The 25026-nt window shown below is 38.5% G+C and overlaps 1 protein-coding gene across 3 annotated transcripts in view; it reads right to left on the bottom strand.

Annotated features, from left to right (window-relative positions):
• LOC124711389 (germinal-center associated nuclear protein) overlaps positions 1-25026 on the bottom strand; it is a 294702-nt gene that overhangs the window by 154320 nt on the left and 115356 nt on the right. For all 3 annotated transcript variants that reach the window (XM_047241452.1, XM_047241443.1, XM_047241459.1), the window contains one exon: positions 7798-7909. In XM_047241452.1, coding sequence (XP_047097408.1) covers positions 7798-7909 — 112 coding nt within the window. The remainder of the gene's footprint in view (positions 1-7797; positions 7910-25026) is intronic.

The raw sequence follows: 25026 nt of genomic DNA, 5'->3' as shown, positions 1-25026 counted from the left end.
TGACGAGGGCACTAGTGAAACTAGTGCTGCACCTTCCCCTTCAAAACAAAGTTCTTCGAAAGCTCCTGATTTTATGTGTGGCTGTGAGTGTAAAGAGATTTACAAAATAAAATAGTGTGACCTTAACAACCTAGTGAGAGATCTGGAACTGTCGAAAGGTAAAGCTGAACTGTTGGCATCAAGACTACAACAGTGGACTTGTCTTGATAAGATGGTAAATGTGACTGTGTTCTGTAACTGCCATACGCCATTCCTTCTATTTTTCAAAAGTGAAAAGAATTTGGTATTTTGTAGTGATGTATGGGGACCAATGGCAGCTACTTGCATTGACTATAAAAGTCCCTGCATAATGGCGATATTACCATCGATTCCTACTGAGTATGCACCTTACATGAAAGAAACATGTAACATGAAACAACTGTTGTTGCACCTGAACTATGACAAATTTAAATGGCAAATTTTCAGGGATCTGACATTACTTGGGCTACAACATGGCTACACCAAATTCTGTTGCTTCCTGTGCCTCTGGGATGGTCACGCCAAAGCACTTCATTATAAAAAGAATGGTCAGCCTTAGCATCAATTTCTTGAATCAGGGTCGCATAATGTTATGCATGAAGCACCTGTCAAATTCAAGAACATAATACCCCTTGGTTTTCATATAAAGTTGAGCCTAACGGAAAGCTTAGTTCAGGCCATAGACAAAACTGGGGAAGCATTTCTCTATTTGCACGAGAAATTTCCATGTCTCAGTGAAGTCAAAATAAAAGGGGATTTTCATGGGTCCCCATACATGCAAACTGTACAATGATGAGCATTTTAACACCATCCTGGGTCCCCATACATGCAAACTGTACAATGATGAGCATTTTAACACCATCCTAACACATGACAAGAAAGTTTTCTTGGGATGACTTTGTTCAAGTGTCAACAAGCTTTCTTGGAAATATTTCTGACATGGCAACGAGATGCAGGGGAAAGTTGAATGCATCAATGTTAGTCGGTTACTGCTGGACACTAATCGGGCAATCACAAGCAGGAAACTATAAATGCTAGTCAAAACGGTTGCGTCTTCTATAACCTTCCTCCGAGGAATACCACCAGGGGAAATATGAGCATAAGCTTATATAGGCAATAATGTAAAGTTCTCATAACTCCAAAATGAGAGCAAATCATGCATTTTCATTAATATTTTCATAATTGGCACATCTGAAAGCATAAAGATTAGCAGTTTTCATGCAAGTTACAGAAAAAAGTAAAATCTTGTTGGCTAATGTAATAACAATATGTCCAACCTAGTTCAAAATCTGAATTAAAAGCAAATACAGGTATAACTGCACGCTAAAGATGTGTTCTATGGTAGCAAATGAATGACATTGTATTGGACAAAGTGGTAACTGACAAATATTCTTCAGAAGGATACCAAAATGCGATGATGATCAAAGTAAATAAAAATTACAACCAGTTTCCTCTGAATTAAGCACACAGAATACCACAATATCATCATTGCTTATCATTCACACTTACACCAAGTCTGTAACAAAGCATCTCCAAATCAAATTTTAATCAATATGGCTATAACAAGCTTTCTACCCTATTTGATTATAATTTCACGTCTAATAGTTTCCTTGTTGTAATTGTTCCTCATCATATACATTCTCCACCTTGCAAAAATTCATTTTTCTACACTGTTTACTATTTTGCTACAGTTCTGATAATGATCCTGTTACACTCCTCCATTTCTCACTTTTTAACACATATTACCATGTCAGATGAAGTATTGCTTTGCTTACAACTCAGTGTTTCCTTTAGGGCAGTCCTACCTATTTCTTCTTGAAAACATTTTTAACTGGCCAAAAACTAAATTTCTTCTTTAATTTCTTTGGCTGATTTTTAATTATTGAAGCATTATCTTCAGCTCTTTTCATTTTTCTCTGTTGTATCTTGTTTTCTTTTACCTTGAATCTACATCTACATTTACATGACTACTATGCAATTCACTCTTAAAACTACTTTCACCCTCCCCCTTTATCATTCCACTCTCAAAATGAGTGTGGAAAAAATGAACATTTAAATCCCTCCAAGCGAGCTCTCATTTCTCTTATTTTATTACGTCAATCATTTCTCTCTATGCAGTTGGATGCCAAGAAAACGTTTTCACATTAGAAGAAAAAAAGTTGGAAATTGAAATTTCACAAAAAAATCTCACTGTGCTGAAAAACAGCTTTGTTTTAAAGAAATTGCTATCCCAGCTCTATCACATCCATGACACTCTCTTCCCTATTTCACAGTAATACAAAATGAGCTGCCTTTCCATGAACTTTTTCAATGACCTACATCAACCCTATCTGGTAAGGATCCCACACTGCACAGCAACACTCTACCAGAGGACAGACAAGCATGGTGTAGGCAGTCTCTTTTGTGGATTCGTTGCATCTTCTGTTTGCCAATAAAACGCAGTCTCTGGTTTGCCTACTCCTCAACATTATCTATGTGATCATTCCAATTTAAGTTGTTTGTAATTATTATCTGTAGATATTTTGTTGGACTGACAACCTTTAGATCTGTGTGATTTATATTATACCCAAGATTTAACAGATTCCTTTTACTCATGTGGATGACCTCACATTTTTCATTATTTTGAGTCAATTGCCACTTTTTATACCATACAGATATCTTGTCAAAATCATTTTGCAATTGGGTTTTGATCACCTGATAACTTCCCTAGACAGTAAATGACAACAACATCTGCAGACAGTCTAAGTGGCTGCTGAGATTGTTTCGTAAATAATTTATATACATTATCTTTTAACCATAAATGCCTTCTTTGCCTGTGCTAGTCTGATTTTTACATTCTTCTCGCTTCATCTGTCATATGTTACTTTGGTTCCAAGGTGTCAGAATTCCTTCATTTCATCTACTTTGTGTTCCTCAGTTCTTATTTTAAGTTTATCACAAGTCTCATCTCTGCTATTCCTTATTACTCTCATCTTTGCTCAGTTTACTCTCAATCCATATTCTGTGCTCAATATACTGTGTATCCCATGCAGTCATCCTTGATTTCACTGAGGATAGAAATGTCATCAGCAAAACTTATCATTTATATCCCACAGATCACTATTGATATGTGATTCACTGAAAAGAATTTTTCCACCATATATCTTCTGAATTTTCAGCACTAATGTCACCCTCTGACAACTTTTTCCCCTTTTTTGCCACTGCAGCTGATGATAAACAACTACTACAGCAACACTTGGAATTCCCTAGTTTCATCTTCCATTGTTAAAGGCATTGGAACAATGCTGTACATCTACGATCGCCACTGTCCATTCTGTGCAGTTATGCTCTGTTCTGTATCACGCGTTTCAGCACAATGTGACCAGTATGGATGTGGCTTTATTCCCACCTACGCAGCATCTCGATGCTGCACCTAGTAGCTTGCATTCTGTCACCACCATGTTCCTGCACAGACATACAGGCAATATTATAGCAAGTTCCCCCACCCCTATCCTGCTATTCCACCCTCAGCCTGCACGTCTTCTGTACCTCCCATTACTCATGCTAGTCAGGATCACACCTCGCTGTAGTCAGGCCTCAGCACCTAGAGATGACTGAGGACACAGGTGCGTAAGTTGTGCATGTACAAATCTGTGTATGTTAAACGTGTGACTGCCACTCAGTCCTGCTCTATGTGGTGAGTAATAACCTATTATAATTGATACTGTTGCTAAACAGTTTCATCTCATTTTGCTCATTTTGTGTCTTCATTTTAACCATCTACTACTTTCTTCATCCATAAATATATTTATGGTTACTTTCATTTGTACAGTTAACTACTTTTTTAAAAAATCTTCCAGCTTCCCACCACTCCCATTTGCACACAGCAATGTCTCTCCATTTACCACATGCTCTTGATTTTTGTCTTTACATTGTCCTCTTGTAAAATTCTATACCATACCTGGTATCTTGTCCCTTAAATGTGCATAGTCTCCTGACTTATCTTCGATAAATAAATTTCTTTTTTCACTTGCCACACGTCAGTCACTGTCCTAGAAAAAGTTTTGCAGTTGGCATTCTCTTCCATACTGCAAGCATATCATTTGACAACAACACAGTTACTTATTGTAGCAGTAAGTAAAAATTCATTTCAGAAACCTAACTATCCCTCTTTGTCTAACTTAAAAAGCTGAGTCCCTCCTTCTGTTTATGTCTCTTCCTCAAACATTCACCTCAACAACTATCACTTTGCTCTGGCATTACCACAACACAATAATATATGTTTGAAGATATACATGTAATTTGGTTTTAAGAGACAAGGCAAAGAAGCACATTGAACTTGAGAACTATCTCTATTCTCCATAAGATTGCCTCTCCCTGTAATGGTACTTGTAATTATGATCTGGAAATTAATGCTCACTGCTTACAGCTATAGGGCTAAGACATACCAATTGTTAAATAAATATTGTATGTACAAGCTAATTATCCATGTAACACAACCAAAATCACTCACTACTATTTTGAAATAATAACTACAGGAAGATATTTCAAAATTCAAATTCAAGAATGAAGAAAGGACTGACTGATGCCTGTGATGAGAAGCATCACAATCCGCTGCCTGTACATAAGCCAACATTTAACAGTGGTGACTTTAACGCTTTTTATACTACCCACTCTTTAAAAGGAAGTGAAGTACATGGCTTATGGGTGTAACACCAAACATGAGAAACAAGGATTAGGTGTTCTCCAGTTCTGACTGATGTCACAATTTAAGTGGTTGTGTGATTTTTGGAGCTGTGACAAAAATGGCAGAGCTGCTACACAGGTTCTGGAATAGAAACAGAAAACAGTTTGGTCATTCATGTCAGGTTCAGACACACAAAATGGATCTGTGGCACCTCAGAAGTTAGACCAGTGGCGAAAGGCCTCGCTGCCCATCCACATTCCCTAGGCCAGTATTTAATGGGGTTGACTTGAAATCTTTCCTTCACAGCAAGTGTAGTGCACAGCTTTGGCTGTTGTGTCATCTGCTACAATATACGATAGGGGGTTTCCTAGGTTCAACTAATGTCATGTCTTTGAGGCTGTGCTGAACTGTTAGGGCAGATCCACAGACACCCTGTGGGAGTTGTTCTTGCCATAGTATAAATTAATGAGTGATTTTTGTGTGTCAATGTGGAGAGAGCATAAGGCCATAGGCAATAGCTTCTCTTTTTCAGTTTTGTAGAGACATATGCCAGACCTTGGTGTTTTTGAGTGTTCATTGCTCATTGGTTTGTGTATTATTCTGCTATTCTTTTTCCCATTTCTTCACGATGCAGCTTCTCACGGATCTGTAAGTCAACATTTCGAAGGTCTTGTTCTGGTGTTTCCACACCTATTGCTTCTTTGGCTAGTTTTTCAGCCAATTCACTACCTGAAATGCTGACTTGACTTGGCATCCAACGAAAGGCTTTGGATATCACAGTATTATTAAAAAGAAGACCTAGAAAATGATACTGGGCCATTATTTCCAGCAGTTGGGTTTTTAAGTGTAGTTTTAGATGAGTATGGATGGATCATATTTTTCAAAAGTCAACAACACATTCTTTCGTTGGTGAAAAGCAGTATTCACAGTTTTGTCTTCTGAACTGCTATCTGGAATTGGCATTCTGATATGCAAAAGGGTATGGAGCTATAATATAAACAAAGATCATTGACATATAACACTAGTGTGACATAGATCCCACTGCATTTACTATTTCATTTATTGCAATTGCAAAATGTATGATGCTCAAAACTGATCCCACTGGAACTTAATTTTCCTGCACATATTGTTTACTCAGTCATTTACATCCCAACTCTAAACAACCTAGGAGATGAATTTTGTAGAGGGATGGGCAAATTTCCTTAGAAACATCAGTTATGCAGTACTGATAAAATATGAGGCCACTACACTGTATCATATGCCTTTTGTAAATCAAAAATTCTGTGATCAAATAACAGCAGGGCATGAAGGTATCACTAATAACAGATTCTAACTGTATGAAATGGTCAGTGGCAGTTCAGGATCTTCAGAATCCATTTTGGAATCATGGTGAGAGATTTCTAGGTTCTTAACACCCTTACTAATATCTATCCAAATTAGTTATTAGATTGATTGGTTGGTAGCTATTTCTGTTTCCTGCATCTTGTCCGGTTTTGATATAGGTATTACAATACTCTCTCTCCTTTATATGGGACAATTTTTATAATTATTTTCATCCAGGAATTGAAGCACTTAATTATGTATGTTGTTTGGTTTTGGGAATGTATCCCTACATTGCTTTTAGTTCACAAACTGTAATGGTGGCTTGGTAGGTTTCCATTCTTTTGAATTAAAAGACAGGATATTATGTTCCATTAAGAGATTATGTTGAACAAGGTTAAATTAGTATTTATACAACACAGATATTTTTGATAGTATATTACTAGAAGTTCAATAATGTCTGAGAAATTTGTGTTAATTTCTCCTTCGTTTTGGTTTCCTTGGTGTCTGTTAGTGTATTGACAGTCACTAATATGCCGTAATTTGGCCCACACTTGGGAAGGTGTGGTATGTGCTTCCATATAAGAAATATATTGTTCCCAACATTCTTTTTTCCACTGCTTAACATGATTCTGCCTGTAATCTTATGAATAAAATCAGAATGTCAGTAGAGCTGTGGCACCTATGTTGTTGTAACATTCATTGATCTCTGATAGCATCTGCAATCTCTTTGGACCATCACTGCACAGGTCTCTGTCAGGAGGGCCTGAACAGATGGGTGTGTAGTCTCTTACACGGAATAACAAAATACTGTTCCAAAAGCGAATATTACCTTTGCTCTCAAAAGACAAATGTTTTTGTCACTTTTTTGTCTCTTTAACTATTCTGATTTAAAAGATTATTCTCATAAATCTGTGGCAACCGTTAACATCTAGAAATAAACATGTCACATCCTTGTCCTTATAACATCGATACCCATTTGTGCAACAGAATCTACCAACTGTCTCATCTCGTATGACATGGAATACTGGATCAATATTTTCTGAACCTTTCAATTAAATGAAAGCTCAAAATACAGTACATACCACTGCCCTCCTTCCTTAAAGGACTGATGACCTTAGCTGTTTAGTCCCCCTTAAACATCCCAACAACCACCACCTTAAATTAAATATTCACAGGAAATGCAAATTGTGGGGAGTACAACTTCTGTGGAGGTGTATTGCCATTCAGCTTACAGAAGAAATTATAACTGTAAAACACATAATATGAATTAACTGTCACTTAAGTCTCTAGATTCACAAATACTTTTTTAAAAACATAGAAATTAAAACTGAAGTAGATATTTTCTATTAAGTGCATTTCATTCATCACTTTCATCATCATGTTAGCTGGAAATTTTCCTTTGTAACAATGGATTTATTCTTTCAAAGATTTCTGTTGTTGTTTGACATTCTGTGATGTAACAACAAGTTAACACTAATTACACAACAAGAAGATAGGAGTTTATTACTTATGAACAAAGAATAAATATTGTTAGAGAATGAAAATAGGTGATATTTGTGAAACTATCTGTTATCTAACAGAAACGAGTTGAGAATCTGTGATTTCACTTATATTCTTTTCATATGAGGAAAATTCCTTTTGCAAACCACAGTGAGAGAAGAGCAGTCTACAGTTAGTCACTATAGAAAATAATACCAAAAGCACTGAACAAGTTTTGCTCCACAACAGAAGTGAGCTTCACAAAAATTGCATTCTGTCAGCTTCTATACAACACACACAAAGCTACTTACTGATTCTGCAGCTTCTTCCATCAGCCTCTGCCGTTTCTGAAGTAACATTTCGTTTCTGTTCCTTTCTACAGCTTTCACATGCTCCTCTTCCACAACAACAACACAGCATTCTCTGAAAAGTAAATAAATAAACTATTTTCATTCACTGCTGTCTTCAATTTAGTTGCCAAGTATTCTTTTTTACACTGTCTTGCAATTGGTGACGTATTACTTGCAGCTACTGTTTGCTGACAAAAAAGGCTGCATGTCACTATTACACAAAATAACATTGTAAAGCCGTCCTCAACCAGTAGTATGGTTTGAACATCACATAGCTTTACTGGGCATGGTCCTAATGGATGTGGTATGAAATTGCCTTCCTTCTCATTAACCAATAACATAAAGTTGCCCTCAACCCAAGGGTTGGTTTGGACACCACAGTACTATGCATGGGTCTATTGGAGATGTTGTGTCAATGTCTTCTTCCTACCTTTGAACTGGCATAGCCAGACAGTTATAGGAATATAAACAATTTAATGTAGACTTCAAACCATAGTAACAATAGAATGCTCAAATAAAATTGGGATAATGATCTATAGGACATTTCTTATCTATGTGCTCAAATCATGAGATTATTGCAGTGGAAATTTTACTTACAAGCTATGTCACTGCTCATTTATTATATATTAATGGAAGTATATAATGACATGTACATTCTCAGTTGTAGAGTTTTTAAAGTGAAGGGTTTTTTCAAGTGCCTCATATTGTATTAGAATAACAAAGCCTAACACACCTCTCTGATCACTGCCACAAAACTAAATCACCTTCCACTTGAACTGATTCCACATTCATTGCACTCTCTGGACTTGGCTGTCAGCAATTTCTGTTGGCATCCAAACCTGAGATTATGGCTGAGTGGATGAAAGTTTGGAAAAAATGCTGAAGCTGAGATTGAGGCTTATTTTGTACAGTTAGATAAATCTTAAATCACGGAAGGTATTAAAAAGTTGGAGAAACATTGGACTATATGTCTGGATTTACATGATGAATATATTGAAAAATAATAAACAAACATTATTTCTTTATGTATTTCCCACACTTGAATGCATCTGAGTTGGGATAGATTGATTTTTTTTGGGGGGGGGGGGGGGGAGGGGGGGGGACCAAACAGCAAGGTTATCGGTCTCATCGGATTAGGGAAAGATGAGTAAGGAAGTCGGCATTGCCCTGTTAAAGGAAACACCCTGGCATTTGCCGAAATGATTTAGGGAAATCACGGAAAACCTAAATCAGGATGGTTGGACACAGGATTTAACCGTCGTCCTTTCGAATGCAAGTCCAGAGTGCTAAACATTGCGCCACCTCACTCGCTCTTGAATGCATGTGAAACTGAGCCACTGTTGACTGATGAAATGGAAACATGGTCTTTGTCAGACAATGTACGATGAGCAACTCCACTTTGTCCAAGCAAGTCTTGGAAGATCCTAACAGTACTGACCGACAGCCAGGTCATCCTCAGCCGATAGATATCACTGAATGCAGACATGAAGGGGCATGTGGTCAGCACACTGCTCTCCCAGCTATTGTCAGTTTTCGTGACCGGAGCCGCTCTTTCTCAGTCAAGTAGCTCCTCAGTTTGTCTCACAAGGGCTGAGTGCACCCTGGTTGCAAACTGCACTTGACAGACTGGATAGTCATACATCCAAGCCCGACAGTACTTAACTTCGGTGATCTGATGGGAACCAGTGTTACCACTAACGATATTCAACAAACAAAGGTTTTCAACAGTGGAAAGTCCAGGTTAGAATATTAACAATATTATGAAAAGAATAGACTGCTACTCATGGTAAAGGTGACATGTCAAGTTACAGACAGGCACAATGAAAAGACTGTTACAAACTGAGGTTTTGGCCAAAGTCTTCTTCAGAAAAGAAAAGATGTAGAAATTCACACAAGCAAGCACATCTCACACACATGGCTGCTATCTCAGAGTGCTCCGGCCAGAATGCAACTGTTGTGTTGAGTGGAACCAGCAATCGGGAGTGGAGTGGGAAAGGTGTGGATGGGGGAAGAGGAGTCAACACTGTATGCAGGGACTAGGTGGCAGGACTAAGTTGCCATGCACAGCGTTGGGAGGCTGGGGGGGGGGGGGGGAGGAGGATAGGGAGTGGAAAAGGAGAAGGGGTAATTGTCTTTTCATAGTGCCTGTCTGCAACTCAATGTGTCATCTTCACAGTGAGTAGCAAACTAAACATATGTGTCAGTGTAGGAAATGCCTTAAATATTTTTTCTCTCGATCAGACGGACAAAATTTTTAAACCTCCCTCATATTACAAGAGTTTCCACAGTGGCTGGAGATAGTAGCCGTGTGTGTGTGTGTGGTGTGTGTGTGTGTGGGGGGGGGGGGGGGGGAGGTGCTTCTGTTGGTTGTCTCTTCATTGTGTCTATATGCAACTCAACAACTTCTCTAAGTGGTGAACAGCGATCTATCCTTTTCATGATATTGTTATACTGTGAACAGTACTAGATATGCTCACCAGAAACATGACTGTACAACAACTTAAATAAAATATGTACTTCAACATTTTTTGTACAACCTCACAGAGGTTCAAACAACTGTTAGCAGTCCAGACACAACTGGACTAGATCACTGACTGGATTAATGAAAGGCACTAATGATACTTGATCATCAACTATAAAAACGAAAACGGTAAATGAATCCAAACTATGAATATTAGTTGACATTGGCAAACACACTACAGAAAGTCTACAAGTTCGTAGCTTACTTTGATGATCTACATCTACATCCATACTCCACAATCCACCTCACAGTGTGTGGCGGTCCTCAGTGGTATCATCTATACACTACATGTGAAAACCTGACACTGAAAATGCAGAACGGGTGGGGCCAATGCACTGTTATGCAGCCATGCTAATCAGTGACTTAGCAGTTGCCTTGGTCACCTGCAATTTCAAGTCAAGATTGTTGATGACTAGCTTGTTCAGCTATTCACATGGAATTCAATTGGCTGCTGGGACCAATGTGACAGTCACTAGTATCCTGTTGTGGCATATTATTGACACTCACTAACCCAGACAGACACTGACCAAGTCGCTAAATTTGTGAAAAGCAATGCATTCTGTGTCATACTGTATCAGTTGGGGCACAATTTAGGCAACCTATGGTGCTCGGCAATGTAGTGGAGCCATGACCTGCATGCATTAATCATGCAAGAGACTGACAGTGCCCTCTACATGTTAGATGATTATTAACATAATCCACAGATAATTTGAACAATGCTTTTATCAAAATGGTGTGGGAAAAAGTCAGTTTACAGGACATGTATACGCGACTATTAGTCCTACTCATGCAACTACACTTAATTGTTTTCCTATATTTTCTTTACTGGCTACCAGGTTCTTGTCTCCAAGTCTACCAGCATTTGGAAAAGGGGGGGGGGGGGGCAATTTATGAAGTAACTTACTTACTAGTTTGGTCTACAATGCCAGAATACAGAGCAATGAGCTCACAGAAGAAACTAATACTGCTGTTGATATTGATGATGAAGATGATTACTATAAGATGCTGTTTCAAATGTTATTGGGATCCGCTACTGTTGACATAACTTTTGAACTAAATATAAAACTTCCTACTTTAAGACAATAACACAGCATTTTGGCAAACAGGATCAGTAACACAACTTGTCTGCAATGAAGGATGAACTGACAAAATAGACTTCCAACTTTCCTCTGCTTCCAACTTTCCTCCGTTCACTGAAATTAATGAAAGACACAAGTTGTGATATTGCTGGATGTTGTAGTTCCCACAGTAGTTAGCTGCAGAATTTGTTCCTGTTGGCTGACTAATTTCTGTTGCAATTCCAACTGTTTTCTGCACAAACTAAACAATCATGGGTCTGGCTTGAAACAGTCCACAAAAGAACCACTCTCAACACCACTTTACCATCGAGCACAATAGTAACAGAAATTCAAAATCACATACAGCAGCAGTGAATCTGTGGAGTGCACTGTTCAGTGCAATACAGCTATATAAAGAGCACACTACTACGGCAAGCATTAGTTGTACTAGATAATATATTCATGCAATAAATATAGAACCAAATCCGTAACCAAAGTAGTAGTAAACTGTGATACACAGTATCGAGGACAAGTTCAAATCGTAAACACAGAAGACAATACAATGTTGTATAATGGAGGTCTCGATGTTGCTGTACTAAAGGCATCACACACAAACACTGCAGTGTCTGAAAGAGCACCTTGGACACTTGTGTGTGAGTGTGTGTGTGTGTGTGTGTGTGTGTGTGTGTGTGTGTGTGTGTTATTTAATACACTAGTGGAAAAATGATGTTATTATTCAATTAAAGAATTCAACTTTTCATGTAATTTGAGTAATTTATTTGGGAAAATAACTTTATTAATGAATAAGCTGTATTTTCCATACATATCATGAGTGCTGTAAACATCTGCTGCTCATATCAAAAGTGTCTCCCAGAATATTCAGCTTTTCACTCATTAACTTTATTAACTACTCCCATATACTCCAAACTATAAACATTTTATATTTGCCACAAGAATATGTGGATGTGTACCACACCTTTTAGTAATAACAGAACATAGACTGAGAGTCAATGAAATTAATTATCACCAGTTAGATGGTCATATATTGGCACATAGTTACTGCAGGCAAAAACAAAAAGAGGATGGGTTGGCAATATTTGTCAATGAACAGATAACATTTAAAATAATTATATTTGTTGAACAATACACTAATGAAGGAACAATTGAAATGGCAGGTATTGTAGTCCACATAAACAGTCATTAAAGTGGATTAGCTAAACATAAAGTTATTGGAACGTACTGCTTACGAAACACTGATGTGTTATATTATCTCAATAGACTTTCCAGGGCAATAGCAGGCCTCACAGATCTTGGCACAGTTTGAGAGCTAAATATTGTTGCAAATTCCTGTAGTATAATCTATATGAACCTAACATTTATTAAATTCTTGTAATCTCACAAATACAGGAAGTTCCAACATAGGAGTAACAGATTCAGGCTCCAATATGCAAAATTCAATGGAAAAGTAAAAGACAATTTCACTACCAAAGTGTCAATTGTCATTACTCGGATCACTACTGTCAATTGATACAAGTCTGCTGTACCAAAGCAATTAAAGTAACTGAGAAGAAGCGAATTCTGATTAGCACCAATCTATTTATATACAGTATAGATCTACAGGTCGACACATCGAATAATATCACAGATTGTATAGGGTTCAGATTTATGGAGTTGAATCAACAGTATCTGACAGTGCCTGAATCAACTGACTTAGATTATGTATGTTATGAGACCAATAAAACACAACTCACAAAAACAGGAGATATTTAACACAATACAAAAGCTAAACAACAAGCATTCATCTGAATAGGATGGTATCTCAAGTGTGGTGTTAAAGAAATGTGCCAGTGAAATAACCAAACCCCTTACCTATCTTGTCAATTGGAGTATTAATGAAAACGTATATCCATGGGCCAGAAAAATATGTGTAATTCAGCCAGTTCGTAAGAAGGGAAGTAAAGAAGAAGTTTCTATCTTAACAGACCAATATTGCTAATCCCCACCTTCAGTTTTCCTATCACAACTCACAGTCTTTTTGTCAAGACATGAAACACTTACTGAATCATAACATGGATTTAGGAAAAACTCAACAGCAGCTACTGCTGTTAGCAGTTTCTTCCATGAAGTATACAGTAATATAGAACTATAGAACATGGTAGGCACACAGCCATTATACTTCTAGACTTGAGAATAACTTATGAGTCAGAAAACCATGGGTGGGTCTCTCTCTCTCTCTCTCTCTCTCTCTCTCTCTCTCTCTCTCTCCAATAGTCCAATAGTCAACAATGCATCAGAGAAACTTCTAACCATGTACCTGATGAATTGGTAATGTTGTGCCAAATTTACATATGAAACTGACATTTCTAATCCTCAACTGAAACAGTGACACAGGCAGTCCCTCAAGGCTCAATTCTTGGGCCTCTCCTTTTTCTAGCATGTATTAATGATGCTGTACACCCCTTTAACTTGAATGTTGTAAGGTATGCTGTTGACCCATTAGTTTTATTCTATGGAAAAGACTGAGAAACTGTAATTTTCAGCAACTAATGGGTTATTAGAGTTAAGAACATACTTCTCTGCACAAGGAGTAAAGGTCAGTGTAAGCAAATTCCAGGTACTGACATTTGCAACTGGTAGCTCACACCATACAGGCATAAATGAGGTATGCGAGATAATAGCAGAGGAAGTAAAACGCTCTAGGTGTCCATCAGTACTCAAACCTTCAAATGATTAACCACGTTAATGCTGTGTTAACAAAGTCAGCAATGGCCTGAATCTTCTTAGCCAGCGGTCCAAAATGGTGCCCACTCACACCCCGAAAAATTTATATTATGGGACAATCTATACTTATCTTGGCTACTACAACCTCTGACAAAGTTCAGTGAATGAAATCATAACGGTCGATCAGGCCACACTGGGGACTCACAATGCTGCACCTGCATAGCAGCTGATGCTGACAACCTGCTCGCACTGTAGTTCAGTTGAGCATTGTGTGTGTTCCATGTTAGACCTGTTGGACGAAGTGCTTGTTTAGTGCATTGGTTCTGAACTGAGAACAGGACAATGAACGAGCAGAGGATCAATTCAAAGCTTTGTTTTCAGCTTGGCAAGACACTGAAGGAAACACAAGCAATGCTGGTACGTGTTTACCAGGATCAAGCACTGTCCATGAAGTGTGTGTATGAGTGGTTGGCCCATTTTTGAGGAGGCCGGGAAAGTGTTTCTGACAATCCCCAAAGCGGACGACTGGCGACCATTGTCAGTGACAAAAACAGTGATAAAGTGAGGACATTAATCACAAACATTAATTAACTGTGTGCATGATTGTGGATGAACTGCAGATGAACCGTGAATCTGTGAAACAAATCCTTACCCAAGAGTTAGGGAAGCGGGAAATGTGTTATCTTGTGCCACATCACTTGACTGATGATCAGAAGGAGGCACATTTCGAGGCTTCACAGTATTCTGTCAAAAGGGTGGATGCGGCATCCAATTTCTTCAACCATATTGTCACTGAGGATGAAACATGGTGCCTCCGGTAGGACGGCAACGAAACAGCGAAGCATGGAATGGTGTTCTCCAACATCACCTTGTCAGAAAAAGATGAAAGCCGAAAAATCATGTATCAAAACGATGCTCATCACCTGTTTTGATAGTCAAGGCATTATCCACAGCAAATTTCTACCTGTGGGAATAACACTGAATGCTGATGGTACGTTGAAATTTTGACCCGTTTCATGCAACATCTATGCAGGGTATGACCCTAGTACGCACAATAAGGTTCCTGGTTTTTTGTTCACAACAATGTTTGCCCACACAGCCAATATCATCAACCAGTTCCAGGCAAAAAAGGGAGTGGTGCAACTTGAACATCCACTATACTCGCTGGATCTCAGTCATCCAGACTTCTTCCTATTCCCTCGACTCAAACTCACTTTGAAAGGGAAGAGATTTGACGATATTTCTAACATCCAATGAAACATGATGCGGCTTTTGAACACGATCCCAAAGGAAGACGTCATGCAAAGTTTCAAGGACATGTATCACAGAGCTCAGCAGTGCATAGTTATGGGAGGTGACTATTTTGGACAGTAAGGTCACTGTAGTTCATTGTTCATCTACATTAATGTTACAGGACTATTCACCGAACTTTATTATCACAGGCTGTACATACAAATATGGAGTTGTACTGCAGATATACACCCCAACAGACTACAGCTACTACAAAAAAAGGGTTAAGGATTGTACATGGACTGTGTTACAAAGATTCTTGTCATGAAGTATTCATACAATACAAATACTTCACTATACATTCTTTCTATCTCCATAAATTCCCAGAAACTGAAGTAACGAAATGACCACAACACCATGTCGAAAATAACAACTTCAGACAAATAACTAAATTAAAAATGACTTACTGGAGCCTATGAATTAATAAGCTAATATGGTATAATAAGCTGTCAGAGTCCCTGAAAACTAGTAACAAAAAAAAAAAAAAACAATTCCAATCAAAACTAAAAAATTCTTAATTGAAAGGTGCTTGTTATTCACTTATGAAGTTTAAAGCAATAAAGATAAAGAGCCCACTGATTTACTGTAAAATTAAAGAGTGAGACATAAGATGTTTCAAGTGTTTTTAGAAAATATGGAATTCTAGTTCATGGTAAGTTAAGGAATTCTATTGTTCTGGTAAGTCTAAAGATTGTAATGAATTTTGGCAAGTGCTATTAAATGTGTTTCATTGCTGCCTTTAATACTAATACATAAATGCATTTCAAGTTTGCAAAAACCATTATACTGATGACTCCAAGCAAAAAAGTCTAAATAAACAAAACTCAACAGCAGAAATAAGTAGTTAGCTAATTTTATTGCTCAATCCTTCAATATTACAGTGTGTGTGTGTGTGTGTGTGTGTGTGGGGGGGGGGGGGGGGGGGGGGGGGGGGACGTGCACGCGCGCGTTGGTAGCCGGTCCACCACCTGTGCAAACATTCAGAACAGTGTTGCATGCAAGACACCATTTTTCACTCCTACACATGATGGTGTCCAGTTATATAATGAAGAGTTGTTACATATATTAACAATATACCGGTAAGATGACATTTTAAGCTGAGACAAGCACCACGAAAAGACACTTACACATTACCTTTTGGCCAAAGCCTTCTTCAGAAAAGGAAACACATATTCATTCACAAAAGTAAGCATACCTCACATACACATGACTGCCATCTCTGGCACCTCGGAGCAGAATATATATATTATGTGTCAAGGAAAGACACCCTTCCATCAGCCTATGAATGGTGGATACAGCAATGTTCATTCTACATGTCCAAGACTACTGTAAGGGGTGGTACAAGCTGGAGAAGGCTGTATGATGTTTTAATAAGGCATGAAAGGATCTTTTTGTTGAAGTAACGAGTAAGTGGAGTTGGACAGCTACATTCAAAAGCTGGACAAGCAGTTTGAGTGTTTGTTTAAATCGGAGTCTTATAATTTTCAACATCTTCCAAAAAGTCAGTTTTCGTATTGACCAGGCTAAAACTTGGACTGAAAAAACACAACAGATATTCAGAAACAGTGACATATAATAGGCTTGCAAAATTCCTTTTATCTGAACAGCAGGGTAGATCAGTTGTACTACTTGGAACAATGTGGATAGGAACCAATCACTCTAGTGAATCTTCATGAATTTTTGTAGTAAGATGGAAAATGATGTATTCAGAGTCTTGTTCTGTACATGGCACAACAAATTCCATTAGTTATCAAGGTTTGTGGGAATGTTACACATTATCTACACCCATATTCTGCAAGCTACCTTTCAGTGGGAGGCAGAGGATACTTTGGTGCACCTACCTATTATCTTCTTCTCTGCTCAATTCGTGAATGATGAATGCGAAGAACAGCGGTTGGTAAACCTCTCATTGACACTAATTTCTCCGATTTTCTCATCATGAACATTTTGCCAGATATACACGGTAGAAAGAAATGTCTTGCCTGACTCTTCTTGTAACATACTCTCTCAGAATTTCAACAACAAACCTCTCTCTGGTGCATAATGCCTCTCTTGTAGCATATGCCACTGGAGTTTGTTGAGATCTCTGTAATGCTCTCATCCCGACTAAACTCCTGCGACAAAATGTGTCACTCTTCACTGGATTAACTCCACCTCTTCTATTAATCCAACCTGGTATGGATCCCAGACTCGTGATCAATATTCAAGAATTGGTTGAATAAGAGTTTTGTAAGCCACTTTTGTGGATGAGTTATATTTCCTTATGAGTCTTTCAATGAATCTTGGCTTGGCACCCGTTTTTCCTACACTTCACTTCATGAGGTCATTCCACTTCAGATCGTCCCTAGGTACTTTACAGTAGTTACTCTTTCCCGCAATTTGTGATTAAGAGCATAATTGCACAGTACTTGATTTCTTCTTCTATGTATGTGCAACATGTTAAATTTATATACGTTCAGGGTCAACTGCAAAGTCCTGCACCAATCATTGACCCTATGCAGATCTTCCTGCAATTCATTACAGTCTTCTGGACTTCCTATCTCCTTATAGATAACCGCTTTACCTGCTAACAGCCTCAAGGATCTTCCAGTGTTATCTGCTAGAACGTGCGTGTGTGCGTGTGCGTGTGTGTGTGTGTGTGTGTGTGTGTGTGTGTGTGTGGGCGCACCCGCAAATGGTCCTATCACAGTTCCTTCGGGTACTCCTGAAATTAAATTACATTTACATCTGACAATTTCATCCTGCAAGGGAAGTCCTGAATCCAGTCACAAATCTGATCTGATATTCGGCAAGCTCATATCTTGTTCACTGAATGACTGTGTGGAACTGTGTCCTGAAGTCAAGAAACATGGCATCAACTTGTCGTCATCGTCTACAGCATTCTGGACATTTTCACCTATCTTGGCTGCTATGAAAGAAATTTTATTAAGTAATAACTCTAAGGCAACAGGCAGACATGGTATCAGCAGACACAATGCACGGTTGGCAGGAAGTGGAATATCTGGAGCGAGAGTGTTGCGCTCATGGTCAAGGCCACTGCGGGGCAATAACAAGTCTGTGCAAAACAGTGGTAGCAGCAACCAGACGGCCTAGGCAAATGTGGGAATGGTAGCAAGGGTGCTTGAGTTTCAGAAGAATTCCATCCAAGGTGGGGCATTTCCAGACATTAGGGAAGAATGATGGGAAACTGATGCTGAAACAGAAACTTATCTAAGAGCCCTGAAACATCAGTATTTAGCACAGAGAGTCGACCCTGTCATTACCAGGAAGCAGTCAAAGAAGTAGTAATTAGTAGTTAGCACCAGAAATCAATGCTGCAGCACTGGTCGTGCAGAAAGTACATGTTGCCGAGTAGTCTGTGGTAGTACCACTACCAAGCCCTGCAGTCATTACAGGATGACACTTTGATGCTGGTGCAGTAAGGCTCTGAGAAGTCAGTACACATTCACGAGAGGACAACTGAGTTTCCCTAAGTATACATCAATAGCTTTTATCTTAAGTTTTCTGCCTGTTAGAGAAGGACATGTACTGTAGAGTTTGTCTCTAGTAGTAACGAGTAGCACTTGATACTTCCTGTTGTTGGTATATAGGAGGAACCTGTTGGAATAGTGGGGGAACTAGTGCTTCTCACACTTGTCTCCAATTGTGGATAAGGTATCCACTTGCGTTTAGGTAGAGATCACGCAGATGCTGCCTTGTGGATAAAAGCACTCACTGTTTCAGATATCCATAGCTTATTTGCAGATGTCTGCAATAGTAACTTCTTTGTACTTTAGCTGCGCCCAAGGCAAGCTGTGAAGTGTGTTCTAGATGACAAGCTTGACCACTGAATACCTGAGAAGAGTGAGTTGCTGCCATGAGTTAACACTTTGTAGTGATTGAGTGACCACATAACGAAAGTGTTGGAGTAAACATTAGTAAGAGTGCTTTAATAAAATGCACACCATGGATATAATTTCACATAATATGATTTTGCAGGGCCCATGTTATTACAAATTACTTCGCAAAGTTCCTTCAGACATGCATTCATTTCCGAAGGACCTCTGCATCGTAATTAGGAACAACACAGACACTGCAACATCTTATTTATCCGCTGACGCTGGGCAAGTGACTTTCAAGTAAAAGTCTCCCCTGTACAGGAATATATACAATGGATGTACAAATAAAGGTTGCTGACGCAAGATTGATGACATATGGAAATGTGGGTCTGACCACTGAGTTGCACTTGGATAGTCAAATGATAAGGCGACCGCTATCCACAAGCGGGAAATTTGGATTCGAGTCCCAGTTTGGCACAAATTTTCATTGTCGTCATTGCGTTATGCAGCTGACGGTAGTCCATATTCACAACCGTGAATACATTTCATGTATAACTTCATATACAAGATGAAACAAGGTGATTTCACATTATTGCAAGAAGTCAAATTGGAATCAACAATTTGGAAGACATTTGCTTATGTATTTGATGGCAACGAGAAAATCAAAGATATAGTGGCTTGTTTTGCATGTAAAGAAGTGTACTCTTACACTAGACACAATATGGGGACTTCAAATTTGTTAAGACATGTATGTGACGCTGGACAAACAGTATTATTACTTTTTTAAATACTAAGAGTGGGAGTTCCAGAAATCCCACTGAATCTTAATATAGATGCGGCCAAAAAAACTCATCAACCTTGTCAGCAAAGACATTTTACCTTTCGAAGATGAGTATAAAAATTGATTTTTCAAGACAGCACTATCCTGATTCAAAGTCAGATATGTGAAATGTTATATAATTAAATATTAATGATCTTTTAAGTGCCTACCGAAATTTTTAACATGCATAAGAGTAATATTATTCTGGAACAGGCCATTCCAGCTGTCTGCGGAGCTCTGTCACTTGCTGAGAACAATCAAATGGGTCAACACGGAGGAGCCATGTGTTCCATTGGCCCCACCTTATATGACTGCCGACCTCATACTTGTGGCACCAACACCATTCCAAGCTGCTGCAATAGAAGCTCCAGAGAGTTCCTGCTCCATGAGATTCGTTGCACCTCACTTGGCCTCCACATCCGTAAGCAATTGGGTCTTCAAGAGAAATTCATGTCCACAAGGAACGTCAAAAGGCATGGCTTTACTGAGAAAACACATCAGTTTTTTTTTTTTTTTCCATGGTTACCTCCAAATACAGATGAGGATATGGAACTTGTGGCTGCAAATAAGGATCTTGCGGACACCATGCAGGTAGCATTTTTTATAGACATGCAGACATGTACATACAGTCATAATGAGTAATAGTTGATATATTTCCTGTGTGTCCGAATATAGGAAGGCACAAGCAGTGACTTGCTTTTGGCTCTAATTGTGCTTATCCCTTTCACTGCTCAGTGTACTGTAGCAGGGCACACATCTGCGCACAGTCAGGCTGCTCCGCCAGCAGTGCCCACCGCATGTTGGGCATGATACGGCACTGAGCACCTACTACGCTGTGCTGTTATCATTGCAGGCTCTTCTGTATTTATTCTCAACAATAAATTCTTAAAATAAACTATACTTTGAATATTCTTGTTTGTTGATGTTCCCAAAACTAGTTAAAATTACAAAGAAACATGTTTCAGAGACGGTGTGTGCATCTGTGCTTGAGCACATGCGCATGCGTGTGCGTGTGCGCCCTTTGTTGGCACACGTGCACATGCCAGACATATTTCGAAACAAAGCTCTCTGGAAAGTATCCCACATCACATTGTTCCCAGTAGTAACATGACTCCTTTTGTTTACTGTTCTTACTGTGTATGAGGCATCTACTTACAGGTCCATGAATCATTTTATTAATGATTCAACTGTGATTGGAAAGTGCCTTTCTCAAAGCTGCAATGTATTTATCTCATTTGGTTGATGATCGCCTAATACTTTCCTTTCTTGCCGGTATGTCTCTAAAACTCACAAATTGTGCTGAGATGAAATTCATGACTGAAGCATTCTTTTTGGTATGAACATTGTATACAAAAAGGGAATTCAGAATATATATGTCCAAGACATCAAAACAGAGTTTTTTTTCCTTTTTCAGTGTTTTTTGAATACATTCCATTGAGCTTAGTATGCTACATTTGGCCGTTCCACCCATAGACTCATTGTTAATCTAGTACACATTTTGGTTTAAATTTTTTTATAGTTTGCATTCTATTTTTCCACTTGATTTCATTTCAGCTGTATGGCCTGTTGTGAGCATACCACATTTACCTGAGTAAAAGACGACCCTTAAAATAAGATGACCCCTTTTTTTTCTCGAAAAGATTTAAAAAAAAAATGTATTTTTGACATATTCTAACCAACCAAAATTACAAACTACATTACGTATCTGCCTAAAAAGTTAACATTATACTTACAGTAAATTTATGCCATTTATTGATTGTCTACATTTTGATAATTCAATGAGAAATAAAATAAATAAAATAAATGAAAAGAATTGGTTTACACTAATTTGCAGACCATTTTCTTTTCTACATTTTTCACTTACTAACCCTGTCTCCGGGAGGGGACTACTCAGGAGGACGTCATTATCAGGAGAAAGAAAACTGGTGTTCTACGGATCAGAGCGTTGAATGTCAGATCCCTTAATCAGGCAGATAGGTTCGAAAATTTGAAAAGGGAAATGGATATGTTAAAGTTAGATATAGTGGGAATTAGTGAAGTTCGGTGGCAGAAGGAACAAGACTTCTCGTCAGGTGACTACAGGGTTATAAGTACAAAATCAAGTAGCGGTAATGCAGGAGTAGGTTTAATGATGAATAAAAAAAAAATTGGAGTCCGGCTAAGCTACTACAAACAGCATAGTGAACGCATTATTGTGACCAAGATAGACACAAAGCCCATGCCCACCACAGTAGTACTAGTTTATACGCCAACTAGCTCTGCAGATGACGAAGAGATTGATTAAATGTATGATGAGATAAAAGAAATTATTCAGACAGTGAAGGGAGATGAAAATTTAATAGTCCCCCCTTTTTTTCCTCAAGAAGCTTTTCGAAAAAAAAAAAAAATGTATTTTTGACATAGTCTAACTAATCAAAATTACATTCAATAGTAGGAAAAGGAAAAGAAAGAAACATAGTAAGTGAATACGGAATGGGGGTAAGGAATGAAAGAGGAAGTCGCCTGGTAGAATTTTGCACATAGCATAACTTAATCATAGCTAACACTTGGTTCAAGAATCATGAAAGAAGATTGTATACATGGAAGAGGCCTGGAGATACTGGAAGGTTTCAGACAGATTATATAATGGTAAGACAGAGATTTAGGAACGAGGTTGTAAATTGTAAGACATTTCCAGGGGCAGATGTGGGCTCTGACCACAATCTATTGGTTATGAACTGTAGATTAAAACTGAAGAAACTGCAAAAAGGTTGGAATTTAAGGAGATGGAGCCTGGATAAACTGACAGAACCAGAGGATGTAGAGAGTTTCAGGGAGAGCATTAGGGAACGATTAACAAGAATGGGGGAAAGAAATGCAGTAGATGAAGAATGGGTAGCTTTGAGAGATAGTGAAGGCAGCAGAGGATCAAGTAGGTAAAAAGACGAGGGCTAGTAGAAATCATTGGGTAACAGAAGACATATTACATTTAACTGATGAAAGGAGAAAATATAAAAATGCAGTAAATGAAGCACGCAAAAATGAATACAAACGTCTCAAAAATGAGATCGACAGGAAGTACAAAATGGCTAAACAGGAATGGTTAGAGGACAAATGTAAGGATGTAGAGGCATATATCACTAGGGGTAAGATAGAAACTGCCTACAGGAAAATTAAAGAGACCTTTGGAGAAAAGAGAACCACCTGTATGAACAGCAAGAGCTCAGATGAAAAGCGAGTCCTAAGCAAAGAAGAGAAAGCAGAAAGGTGGAAGGGGTATATAGAGGGTCTATACAATGGTGATGTAATTGAGGGCAATATTATGGAAATGGAACAGAACGTAGATGAAGATGAAATGGGAGATATCATACTGGGTGACAAATATGACAGACCACTGAAAGACCTAGGTCGAAATAAGGCCCAGGGAGTAGACACCATTCCATTTGAACTACTTATAGGATTGGGAGAGCCAGCCATGACAAAACTCTACCATCTGGTGAGCAAGATGTATGAGACAGGCAAAATACCCACAGACTTCAAGAAGAATATAATAATTCCAATCCCAAAGAAAGCAGGTGTTGACATATGCAAAAGTTACCGAACTATCAGTTTAATAAGTCACGGCTGCAAAATATCAACATGAATTCTTTACAGACAAATGGAAAAACTGGTAGATGCCTACCTTGGGGAAGATCAGTTTGGATTCTGTAGAAATGTTGTAACATGTGAGGCAATACTGATCCTACACCTGATCTTAGAAGATAGATTAAGGAAAGGCAAACCTATGTTTCTAGCATTTGTAGACTTCGAGAAAGCTTTTGACAATGTTGACTGGAATACTCTCTTTCAAATTCTGACCACGGCAGGGGTAAAATACAGGGAGCAAAAGGCTATTTACAGTTTCTACAGAAACCAGATGGCAGTTATAAGAGTCGGGGGGCATGAGAGGGAAGCAGTGGTTGGGAAGGGAATGAGACCATGTTATAGCCTATCCCTGATGTTATTCAATATGTATATTCAGCAAGCAGTAAAGGAAACAAAAGAAAAATTTGGAGTAGGTATTAAAATCCAGGGAGAAGAAATCAAAACTTTGAGGTTTGCCGAAGACACTGTAATTCTGTCAGAGGCAGCAAATGACTGGAAGAGCAGTTGAACGGAATGGACAGTGTCTTGAAAGGAGGATATAAGATGAACATCAACAAAAGCAAAATGAAGATAATGGAATGTAGTCAAATTAAATTGGGTGATGCTGAGGAAATTAGATTGGGAAATGAGACACTTAAAGTAGTAAATGAGTTTTGCTACTGGGGGAGCAAAATAACTGATGACAGTCGAAGTAGAGTGGATATAAAATGTAGACTGGCAATTACAAGGAAAGAGTTTCTGAAGAAGAGAAATTTGTTAACATAGAGTACAGATTTAAATGTCAGGAAGCCGTTTCTGAAAGTATTTTTTTGGAGTGTAGCCCTGTTTGTAAGTGAATCACGGGTGATAAATAGCTTAGACAAGAAGAGAATAGAAGCTTTCGAAATGTGGTGCTACAGAAGAATGCTGAAGATTAGATGGGTAGACCGCATAATTAATGAGGAGGTATTGAATAGAAATGGGGAGAAGAGAAATTTGTGGCGCAACTTGACTAGAAGAAGGGATCAGTTGTTAGGACATGTTCTGAGGCATCAAGGAATCACCAGTTTAGTACTGGAGGACAGTGTGGAAGGTAAAAATCGTAGAGAGAGAGAGAGACCAAGATATGAATACACTAAGCAGATCCAGAAGAGTGTAGATTGCAGTAGGTACTGGGAGATGAAGAAGCTTACACAGGATAGAGTAGCATGGGGAGCTGCATCAAACCAGTCTCTGGACTTAAGACCACAAAAATCACCCTGTCATCTGCAGTACCACAATTTTTAATCACCACCACCTTCATAGCACAGTTGTGAAGTTTATATCTTCGTTGTCACAATTATTTGGTTGTTTACTCCA

Source organism: Schistocerca piceifrons, chromosome 1 (genome assembly GCF_021461385.2).
Source record: "Schistocerca piceifrons isolate TAMUIC-IGC-003096 chromosome 1, iqSchPice1.1, whole genome shotgun sequence".
NCBI lineage: Eukaryota > Metazoa > Arthropoda > Insecta > Orthoptera > Acrididae > Schistocerca > Schistocerca piceifrons.
This window is presented reverse-complemented; position numbering and strand designations above follow the sequence as displayed.